Source organism: Echiichthys vipera, assembly GCF_963691815.1.
Source record: "Echiichthys vipera genome assembly, chromosome: 17".
In the NCBI taxonomy this organism is placed as follows: Eukaryota; Metazoa; Chordata; class Actinopteri; order Perciformes; family Trachinidae; genus Echiichthys; species Echiichthys vipera.
In genome coordinates, this window is record NC_139842.1 from 4,877,823 (window position 1) to 4,889,983 (window position 12,161).

The 12,161-nt window shown below is 41.3% G+C and overlaps 1 protein-coding gene across 3 annotated transcripts in view; it reads right to left on the reverse strand.

The window, feature by feature from the left end:
• kcnc3a (potassium voltage-gated channel, Shaw-related subfamily, member 3a) overlaps window positions 1-12,161 on the reverse strand; it is a gene marked incomplete at both ends in the record, with an annotated part of 75,029 nt that overhangs the window by 28,533 nt on the left and 34,335 nt on the right. For all 3 annotated transcript variants that reach the window (XM_083930791.1, XM_083930790.1, XM_083930789.1), the window contains 2 exons: window positions 2,163-3,024; window positions 4,095-4,226. In XM_083930791.1, the coding sequence (XP_083786917.1) occupies window positions 2,163-3,024; window positions 4,095-4,226 (994 nt within the window). The remainder of the gene's footprint in view (window positions 1-2,162; window positions 3,025-4,094; window positions 4,227-12,161) is intronic.

The window sequence follows — 12,161 nt, forward strand, 5'->3', positions numbered from 1 at the left end:
ATGTGTTTTGGAAGGGCAGTGATAAGTGGGGAGTCGACCGTAAGAATGTTGCAGACAGCGTTTTCGGGGAACAGTCAAATTGGTCCTCTCATAGTCATATGCTCAGAATCCTAACAACACAGCAAGCGGCAATACCATGAGCCCAGCAATCAGCCCGATCCAGACAGGCACTGTACTAGTAACATCAATTTCCCATTATCGACCGGCACCGATATATATCGTGCATCCCTACTAACTTCTAAATATCAAAAGGAACAAACATATGATATGCAACGACGCATGTGTGAATACTTTGTTAAAAGCAAGTATTAAGTGCTCAACCAAACACACACACACACACACACACACTGATTACATGTCAGTTTGGTGTCAGACATTACGGTGGCAAGTTAATATCAAGGCTATTCAAATTTGAAACCTTAAATCCTGTAAAGACACACATGCACACACACACACAAACACACACACACACACAAACACTCATTCAACAGTACATATGATGGACATGTCAATTAAAACAGAAGAGCACAGATGAGAAGACCTGGATCAATGTTTCGACAGGCAGAAAATATTGTATATCTATATAAACCCAATCCAGGATTATCTGAACATGTCAGCCCTGGTGGTACAGCATCTGGCTGTGAGAGGGACGAGATGGATTTGTCGAGAGAAAGTAATACGCTTTTTTTCCCCCGGCTTTCTCGTCCCATCGTAAATTAAAATCTATTTTAGTGTACTCCTCTCTTGGAAGAACGAGGACATCAGCAAGTTATTTACAGCTTCAAAACCTGTTAGATACACACTTCCGCCATCAACTCAGTGCTTGAAATCTGACCTCTGGTCATCAGTTTGATGAGAAAGTGAGAACCTTGGACAGTTTTATATGATTATTTTTGTTAAGGCCATTCCAGTGATTAGCAGTTTGGACTCTATGAGTAGTGAAGATGACACATGTCTGATACAAATGCACAAATCCTCTCTCAACCATGTGCAACCCAACATCCAGTCCCATACACCCGTCCAATGACCTCTACTGCTCTCAAATCAAACTTAAGCCCTTCTTAGTGACTTTCACAATGAAATTCAAGAAGTGTTTGGAGATAAGATGTGATATCAGTTCAAATTAGATACAAGATTCAGAGGCCTCTGTTTTATTGACAGTGTTCAAATTAGCATTTAAACATTTAACTTATAAGTTGATTGAAATGAGGCAACTTCCATGATAAGGGGGTCATTGGTTAAAGTCAATTATAGAGCAAAAATATCTGTCAATAAGCTGTTTGCAGCCTCTCAAATGTTGGAGAGTTGCTGCTTTCCTCTGTTTCATGTCATTGTTAATTCTATATCTTTGGGTTTTACGCTGTTGGCAAGGCAAAAGCTATTTGAACTCTGGCTTTGATTATTTTTCACTGTTTTTATGACAATTTATAGACTAGATCAGTGGTTCTCAAACTTTGTACATGGCGTACCACTTCGGATAATATCAGGCTCTCTCAAGTCCCACCACAAAGACCAATGTTAAAATACAGCAGCGTAGGCCGACACTATTCAGCTACGGACAGGAAGGTTTATTCCTAGTCAGAAGATTATTTATTGTTGACTGTCTGCAGCCACAGCCACGCTGTATGAAGAGCATCAGAACTGACAGGTCAGTGTTTTCAAGTCAATCATTTCACCTCTGCTTACTCTCTTGCCATCACAGTTTAGCTTGTAACTCATGATCGTTAAAACGTAGCCGGCTGATATTGAAACAAAAATAAGACAGGAAATGCTAAACTTGTTTTAAATCACATTTCACAGATTTTAAAAGTGTAAGTATTTTCTTAGTATTATATTTTTTTTGTAATAATTGTTCCCTCTTTTTTATTTTGGAGATTCCTTCAAGTACCACCAGAGAGAGCTTGAGTACTACCAGTGATACAAGTCCCGCAGTTTGAGAACCAGAGAAATCAATTAATCTAAAAAAAAAAGATCTACCTGAGGATATCAAAGTTGTACTAGATGTGAAAGATCTGCGCAGATTTGCTTTGTCCTCCACGAGCAGATCCGCTGTTTGTTTAAGATGCTTGCGTGACTGGCCTGAACTTGAAATTAAAAAAAATGTTTTTTCCACTCATATTCACACACTCAGCAATTTTCAAGGCCCACGGTAAGTTGCTCACCTGCCCTGTTGATCTCGATGATCTCCTCCTGTGCCAGGGGGCAGTCTCCAGTACCCATCATGCTGCCAGATCCCACCATGCCCGGCCCGAGCACATTGCCCATCAGCCTGTGCGGTGAGGCAGTTGCCATGGCCAGGGCATCTGGCTTGCAGTAGTTGGGGCTGCCGGGCTGTGGCGCTCGGGGGATGTGCTTGTTCCTCTTCTTAGGGAGCTTTTGCTTGGCCATGGCCAGGGAGTAGTACATGCCGAAGTTGTTGACGATGACGGGCACAGGCATGGCGATGGTAAGCACACCGGCCAAGGCGCAGAGGGCACCCACCAGCATTCCTGACCATGTCTCAGGGTACATATCCCCGTAGCCCAGCGTGGTCATGGTCACCACAGCCCACCAGAATCCGATGGGGATGTTCTTGAAGCTGGTGTGAGTTGCAGCTGTCGGATCGTCTGGATCAGCACCGATGCGTTCGGCATAGTAGATCATGGTAGCAAAGATGAGGACGCCCAGCGCCAAGAAGATGATGAGCAGCAGGAACTCGTTGGTGCTCGCCCGCAGAGTGTGGCCCAGGACCCGTAAACCAACAAAGTGGCGGGTCAGCTTGAATATACGCAGGATACGGACAAAGCGCACCACGCGCAGGAAGCTCAGCACATCTTTGGCTGTTTTGGAGGAGAGGCCGCTCAGCGCCACCTCCAGGTAAAAGGGCACGATGGCCACAAAGTCTATGATGTTAAGGGCGCTGCGGAAGAATTCTGCCTTGTCAGGGCAGAAGACGACACGCGCCATCACCTCAATGGTGAACCAAATGACGCAGACGCCCTCCACATATGTCAGCCAGCCATCTGTGACTACTTCATACACTATCTGCAGGACAGAAGAAAAAACAAATAATGGGTTAGTTGATTCATAATGCTTTACCCATTTATTTAATAATTTATTACAAGATATATGCCCAGAGGTTAAAGTTTATGTAGCCTATTCCTCTTTAACTGTATAGAAAACTAGAAAATAAAAGCGGTTAACTCCTATAAGGGCAATCCTGATTCCTAACTATCCTCTAGCTGACCCCTTCTGGCACAGAACACCATCAACACTACCTCTTCTACCTCTTCATATGTGAAGGACATTTCAGTTTTTACCCTTTCCAAAACTGAGTCCAGCCACAAAATCCTGAGGAAATGATCTCAAAAAGATTTATAAGGGCACTTTCACACCTATAGTTTGGTAGATTTGGTGCAAATCGGGCCGAAGAAGAGTCGCTCTTCTAATTTGGACGGAATATCCGATTAAAATTCAGAAATAACGGATGGATGGTTTTGCTCTGATGTTTCTTATATTTTAGAAGAAGGCGAACAATATGAGCAGCAGACAAGACAGAGCGAGGTTATGGACATAAAAATTATGGATTTGAAAATCACAGAAGTGGATCAAACGGCTGAGGTGTGAAAGGACCCTAAAAGAGTAATTAGCTGGACAGACACTTCACTTCCCAATTTAGACAACTACTGTGACACCATCTCATATTAACCACCATCTAAGTTAGGCTTAGACCATCAGTGCACAAAAGTATATCTCATTTAAGGGGCAATCCACTGATTTTACACATAAATGTCAGTATTCTAGTCATACGCAGCGCTACAAAGCCTGTGGAAACCACAGTCTTGTTGACATAAGAGGTATCTTGGTTTGGAGCATTTTTTATGGCGTGCGAGTCTCTTACGATATGTTGCATCATGGGAAATGTAGGACTGAGCATTTTTGGGGGCTAAAAATCAAGATATCGTGGCCTCTGCTTTGTTTTTGATCATTCATTTTTAATGTGTCTCACAAATGCCCTTACTTTATAGAACAGCAATAATACATGACTGCAGTGTCCCTTTTTACAGTCACATTACCATCTACTAAAAATGCAATTCAGTGAAACTCCACTGCACCTCCTCACGCGTCACGTTGCCAACGGTGACGTTCTCTGTTTTGTTGTAGATGGTGTTGAACGCTTCGTGGGTCTCCAGGCAGAAGGTGGAGATAGAGAGGAGGATGAAGAAGAGCGAGCCAAACGCCACATACTGCAGAGAGAGAAAGAGAAGGGGGGGGGGGGGGGGGGGGGGTACCGTTTTACAATTTGCACATCAAGCATACTGTACATTCTTCTCCTTTTATTCAAGTAACTCTACAGAAAACACTCCTGCACACCACAACCTGGAAAATATGTCATTAGTGTTTTGGTGTTCATGTCATCACTGGCGGGGGAGGAGGGGTTTGGGGTATACCAGTATGTGGAAAACAGTGGTTAATGCATCAGGCAGCAGATAGGTGGCACCAATAACACACTGAGGAGGAAGTGTTAATTCACTGCAAGCGTCCTGACTGCTGCAATCCCATTGATAACAGCACAGTCAGAGACAGAGAGGGAGGGAAGGATGATGGATGGAGAGTGTAAAAGTAATGAGGTACACAGGGTGTGTGTGTGTGTGTGTGTGTGTGTGTGTGTGTGTGTGTGTGTGTGTGTGTGTGTGTGTGTGTGTGTGTGTGTGTGTGTGTGTGTTTGTTTGTTCGTCTGAAAGAGAGAAAGTGAAAAAATACAGATACACAGTGTATATAAAGAGAAAATAAGTGACATGCATGCATAACTGTGAGCACACCTGTCATGCATCGTAGAGTGTATGTAGATCTGCCACACGTAGATCGAACAGTCTTTTTTCTATCAGCATAGGATCAATAATCATCTTTTGGTCGTAAACCACCGATACACACACGCACACACACACACACACGCGTTCCATCAACCGTGTTACGGGCAAATCATTCATATATTTTATGTAGCGTATTATCAGTCGTTTTCTGTTCAGTGTTCATACGTGTGTAATGAGATTTCCTTTTCTCTGCAGCATCCCCCTGCCCCATACTATTCCTTGTGCTCCCATTTCTTTCCCTCTCTCTCTCTCTCTCCCCCCACCTTCCTTTGCCTCTCTCTTCCCCGTGCTCTATGCAGTGAGCTGGCTGGATGTGTTGGGGTTCTCCTAGCGTGTGTGGAGTAGCAGTCGTCTCTTTAAATGCTGGGATAAATGTCAATGTTCATTCACACGTACGCAAATCTCAAGGATTGCTAACATAATTTAGGCTCGTCTTCTAAACCCCTTTCCTCCCTTTCAGCCCGGTTGTCGGTTCTCCCCAATGTACTGCCTCACAATCTTGCAGATACTGAGCTGCCTAGATACTGCCTGACCGCATCAATGTTTCACTGTCAGTACAGATTTAGCATTTTCTGAAATTTTGGAGGAAAGGTCGATCAGATACGCATCCCATCTCACATCTGATCGAAGACAGTGTTGATATGGTGGGGGAAGCAGGGATACATATTTATGAATAAAACATGCAGTAGAACACTAACTTGACGTTTTACGTCCTTATAACGTTGATACGGCTAAAATTGCCTAAGAAGAGCTTTTTTTGGTTCTCAGGTTACAAAAGCCTGATGCACCAGATGTTTTGTTACACAGACCCATCAGAATACTTGTCATTGGAAACTCTTTACCTGGAAGGCTGTAACCTGCCCGTCTATTGTGGATAGGCTTACTTCAACCAATCAGATCCTTAAGTTGGTAAATCAAACTCTTGCCAAAGTCAGTCTAGAGAGGAGCAAAACCATATTTTCCATTGAGAAAAGCCTTCAGTTCTTCGTTTTCCTTTCAACGAAGAAGAGTCTTCAATTCTCATATAACTGATGCTTTTGCAGCATTAACACTAACAAAACAAATGCCTGAAAACAGCAGCCTTCTGCTTGATGACAGCGCAGAGACGGAACCAAAACAGTACATTTTGCTGAACCAAGAAACCAAAACTACCAAGCACCATTTTCTACCAGGCACTACTGAGCAACTTTAGTTAAACAACTTATTTACTTTATTTCAGAGAGCTAGCTGAGACAATTGATATCCTTTTCACATCTGTATGGGTAACATATAGATACAGCCAACAGCTGGTTAGCTTAGCTTAGCATGAAGAAAGACTGGAAATGAAAGAAACAGCTATCGTGCCTCTGTCAAAAGATAACAAAATAAACCTACCAGCACCTCTAAAGTTCACTGAACACATTACTCATTAGATCAATTCATTCAAAAATGTAAAGATGACAAATAGCTATTTTTTTGTCTGGACACAGTCACTTCTCAGAGTCTTTAGAATAAAATAAAGGAGAGTAGAGAATACAACATTTGAATTAAATACCCCTGTATTTCAACATTACACTACTTAAAATAAAGATTAAAAAGAAATCATATTGTTAATATAAACATCAATGTGCAGGCTCATCTACAGTTTATGTCCAGAAAAAGAAAGGGCTCTCCATTCTTCTTTGTCTTAACTGTTGGTACATTTAATGCTGTAGTATTTGACGACCCGAGGCTGCAGCTAAGTAGTAAAGATAGACAGTCAACTAAGTGGGTGCTGATTGATTCAGGCAGCCAGTAAAGATGTTTTCTGTTCTCTTTACTTGTTTTGGTTAAGACTCTGGCAGCGGCAGTATTCTATGTGTTTGTGTGTGTGTGTGTGTGGGTGTGTGTGTGTGTGTGTGTGTGTGTGTGTGTGTGTGTGTGTGTGTGTGTTTGGAGGGGGGTTATATTTCTTAGGTTAATAAATGTGATCTCAGTGACACAGTCAACGTGCTTGCGTAAGCTCAACTTGTGATCTATAAAGATACCCAGGCTTTTAGCTTGAAGGCTTAAACTGTATACACTATAAGCAGTCTGTTCAGCATGACTACTTTTACATGAACACATGTATTTGTTCCAAATAAGAAAATATTCCTACTAAGCCAATCAATATTCCCGTTTACAGCTATGTAAAATACGTTAAAAGGTGGACATGTTGCACTGTGCGAACACGGCCTCTCCTTTTCATTCCTTGGCTAGTTGGCTAGCTACGCACAGAGCTGACCATATGCCATAATGGACGAGGCCGTAAACTGTTGCAAACTGTGATACAAAACCCAATTAAGACTCATATTCCCAAATGTGCTGTATACATGTCCAAATAATGCTTCTAAAACCTGAATTATATTAGCATACCTGAATGAATTAAGTGGTTGAATTCAGTATATCCAAACATGACATACTCATTGTAGGTTGTTTGGGTTGTTGGCTGCTGCCAATAAATACAATTGTGTGTTATCTGCATAGCTGTGAAATGTCACAGCATGTTGTTGAATAATTGGGCCAAATGGGAGTATGTGCTGTACAGTGAGAATTGACCCAATAAATTGGACACATTGTCATAGCTGGAAAAGCACGAGTGTTACTAATAAAATTAATGACGGCTCTGTTCCATCATTAATGTTATTAATTACACTGTAGTTACACCCAAATCCCACTTAAGAAGATTTAAAACAAGTCAAGTATAAACATTTGTAACTATGCTCTCAAGTATGAGTCTAAATGTTTGTCAGTGTGTGTGTGTGTGTGTGTGTGTGTGTGTGTGTGTGTGTGTGTGTGTGTGTGTGTGTGTGTGTGTGTGTGTGTGTGTGTGTGTGTGTGTGTGTCTGTGTGTGCGTGTGTGTGTGTGTCAGGTCAGGGATGAAGACAGACAGATGAAGTCTTCCTCTAATCCTCAGGGAACACATCAAGTCCCACAGCTTATTATCATGGTCTAATTTAACACTGCTATCTAGAGCTGCCCTGGATACACACAAACACACATGCACACACACGTACACGTTCTTGAGCATTTTAGGGTGTTGGGGAATTATTAAAAGCAGATAGAAGATACACTGCATAAACATCCCCTCGTTTGACTTCACAATCCGCCTCGGTGAGCTGTTTCTTTAACAGGATGCTGAACATCTCGGGCCATTTTTGGTCGTAGACCATGCTGCAGTATTGCTCACCCTCTGCATAATTTAACTTTGGCATTATTTGCAGTTGATTGACGCACAGGAGTTACCTCTGCAACCCTTAGAGTTATGATCTGAGAAGAAGTTAATGATTATTGTATCATCATTGTATATGTGAATGTATACTGCGGTATAAATATATACAGTATACCTGTATTTGTGATATTGCAAATGTTCTGGATAATAAGTTGGTAAACTGTTTACAGATAATCAGATATGCCTATTTTTGGTTAATCTAGTGAATTAAGTATTTGTTATTAGTATTTACCACTTACTACTCTATGCTTTGACATAAAATAGTGATTGAAATGATTTTCTTTCAAGCTCAAAAGATTCACAAGCTTACCAAAAACCCACTGAGAGTGCAGAGCATCAGAAGCGAGCATACAACAGCTGTGAAAAAATACACTGCTTTAAGATTAAATGAGGAGCCGAACATGTGTTTCCAGTGGCGCACAGTGCATTAGCTTTTTATTTCTGTTGTCGGATGACAGTCGGAATACAAGATCTTTCAGTAGGAGACACCTTCTACTAGCCAAACCCTGCGTAAATACTGTTTATTTGTTTTTCTGTCTGCTCTGCCAGACACTTTGGCAGATAACCAGCCATCATTTGGCATTACAGTTGGCTGGTAAAATAATGTGATTGTTTAACTGGTTGATATGAGAGCTTTAGCTACCGTTGTGGCTCTTAATTTTATAATCCTCAACATTATCATGACAACAAAGAACAAACATTTTTAATACTATTCATGGTCAGCATTTTGTCGTAGCCATTCTAACACTCAGTATTTACCTCTCTTGTATAGGCTAGTAGTTTTCATGGTGACGAGCTAATGTTAGCTTCTATCTCGCTTCTACGAATTCCATTTACCTTAGAAATCAGAAACGGGAATGACGTCCCACCTGAGTCAACTGTCTTACAGTTACAAAGTTGGGAAACCACAACATTTAAACGGATTAGCCAGGTTAGAAATTGCGAGCAATACCAGCTGGTAACAATGTATTATAATGTATTTGTGCTTAGAAACACTGTAGCAACATATCCACTGATGAAAGATGGACAGTACTGTGTGTATAATTATTTAATGAGACACAAATAAGACAGAAGTGAGAATAAACTGTGTAATCCCGTAGCTTTAACTACTCTTGATACCAAGCGCCGCCATTTTGGATTGTAAGGTCAGCGTTCCAAGAGATCTCCAACTGGGAACTTGGAAATTCGGAGTTTGGAGTTCAACTGGAACACAGCATTAGTAGCAAAGTGTGAGACGTTTTGTTTGCTTTCCTGACAACGGACTAAATATCCCCAGAGCTTGTGCCCCCCCCCCCCCCCCCCCCACGGCGAAGAAGCCAAACAGTGACGTAGGCAGTACATGACATCCAAGTCATACCGAACACGAACTGTAATGTTACATTACAGTATTTATTTAAAAAATGTTAGCTTTTTGGTAACAACATTTAATTCATTAATCAATATTTTATTTTAGTTTGAAGTGAGTAAATAAATAAAACACTCATCACATCTACGTCTACACATAACCTTCCTCTTCTACGGTCTCCCTACATTCCTTCATACCTTCCTGCTCCATCCTCATCACATTCTCTTGCTCCTGTCAGTCAGAATGACCTAAATCTCTTCCCTTACCTCCTCCCCTGGACAATCTCCTCTCTTTCTTTAGCTTTCTTTCTTAATCTTCTTCATCACTGACTACTCTCCCTCCTGCCTCTGCTATTTTCTCCTCTATTTCTGTCACTCTTTTTATACCTTTCTCCTTCATATGTATTCTTCCCTTTCTGTCATCTTTTGTTATTGTTAGATCTCTCCTTATGTAATCCTTGTTTCCGTTCCCTTCTCAATTCTCCGTTCTTTGCGTATGTAATATGAAAGGGATCGCTACTAGTGACAATCCCAGACAATAATTACCCAACTCTGCAGTTCCTCTTCAGGTATCTTTTTAGCCACCTTTAGATTTTTGTCTGTTTGTGCTTCTCACATACGCTTCCAGTTTTAAAAGGCAGCTATTTTCAGTGGGAAAACTGCCTAGCACCAAACACCGCGCAGACAAAGTTAGCAATTAGCTGGTGAACACAGTGGAACATGGCTATCAGATATCTGTTATAGGTTACCAGATATTTTTCTCAGGAGTAGTATTAAAGTAGTGAATATTGAACTTGCATTCATTCGTCAGTAGAACAGAAACATGCTATTTTCTAATATTGCGCCGTCTCTGTTGGATGTAAATACACAATTGGTTGAGTTTATCAGGTAATATATGTCTGACATTTGTGATTTTTACTTCAATATGGTCAATAAAATACCTTGGCAGCACAAAACAGCGGACAAAGTTAGCTAGCTGTTGGATGTGGTGGAACAGTTAGCGGCTAAAGAGGCAAATATTTTTTTTCAGGGGTTGGTGAAGACCAAGCTAATGCTAAATAAATATGAATATTGGACTTATTTGAGGGGATGGTGGAAACCAATGTAAAGACAATGTTGCTCTACACCTGCAAGATATTTAAATAGGCCTACGCTAACGTAATAGCTATAATTGCAGATGGTGATCCAATGTATGTCTCTCAGCTTTTCTGACCCTTAGTGTCCAAAAGTCAGTTAATGCAGATATATACTTAAACGTTTTGCTGACATGTAACTGTCCAGTTACTGCATTACCTAAACTGTACCAAAAAGAAAAGCTTGTTAAAAGCATTTAAGTGGTCTTACGCAGGTTTGCTTGTGTTAGCATATAGGAAGGAATAACACTAAAACATTATCCGGTGACTCAGAAACTACTCATCACCTAAGTACTTAGCTAATAATGTCAATACTGAGAGAGAGAAGAGATGAAGAGATGAAGAGAAAAAGCAAAAAGTGAGTGTGCAAGTCAGCAAGAGATGTGAAGAAAGAGAGGGATGATAGAGGGAACGAAAGAAACAAAAAGCAAACAAAGAAGACGGTAATTGCAAGAAAAAGATTGAGGCAAGAAAAAAAATGACTCTCAGCTTGGGACAGAGGATCAAAAGCTTCTAATTAGAGTCATTTAGCCTGGCCAGGCTCGTAATCTGTGCCCAAACTCATCACACTGATCCCACACTGACCTATATGTCAGTGGAGAGCGGGAGAGAAAGAAATGAGGAGGAAAGGCTACTAACAAAATTACAGAAAGAGTAAGATGTGGTACCTACACTAAAAGACAAATGACCTGTGACCTCAAACTGGTGGATTTACAGTGAGGCAAAAAAAAAAAACAGCTGAAGTACAGAAAGCTGTCTCCTACAAATTATATTTATATACTACAAACTTGTGCTGCCAAATTAAAATTTGAATTGAAGGTCTTTGACTCCAGAGAATCGGGTTCACATCCTATATTCTCTAGGAGACATGGTTGAACAGCCCGATATCATTTCCTAGGCACCATTGAGCATCTCTCCGAAAAGCACTGGGCTATCAACTATAAACCCATCCACAGCAATAGTAGATGCTCAGAAGAAGAGCTGCAGAAGTAAGAGAGACAAACACAGGACTTTTACCTAGAAGACTGTGGCTCGTGTCCCGTGGGTCCCATTACAAATACACTTATTTTAACCCCTCCCACGCTCTTTTCCTAACATTAACCAAGTGGTTTTGTTGCCTAGACTGTTTTGTTCGAACTCACAACGTTCTGTGTTCCCTGTGTTTAAAACATTGACCATAATGGAGCATCACAGTTTGACGCGCAGGGCTACCCAGCAAGTTCACAAGGAAGGGGTCCGTTTCTGGGTTTCTGGGTTTCTGGGTTTCTGGATGTTTCTCTGCCCCACACTCTGCCTCCAGCTGTCTTCTCCTCCACAGCTCTGTTCTGCCTTTACTGACACTGTAATTGGTGTCCTCTGAGTCTGAATGTCGGGAAGCTAACCTAAATTGTGGACTGTATGCCCATTAGCTAGCTAGACTGCAGATCTCTAAACTCGAAGGCTAGTGTTGTTATGCTGCCTTCACGTGCGATAGAAAAGATGGTCCTCTCCACTTGTAAACTGGAAATTACCAGTGCGTTGTGTTCAAGTGCGTTTATTGTCGTAGTTAAATGAAACATGGTGGACCCACAGATCCTGATCTGTTACTTGGGGAAAACCAT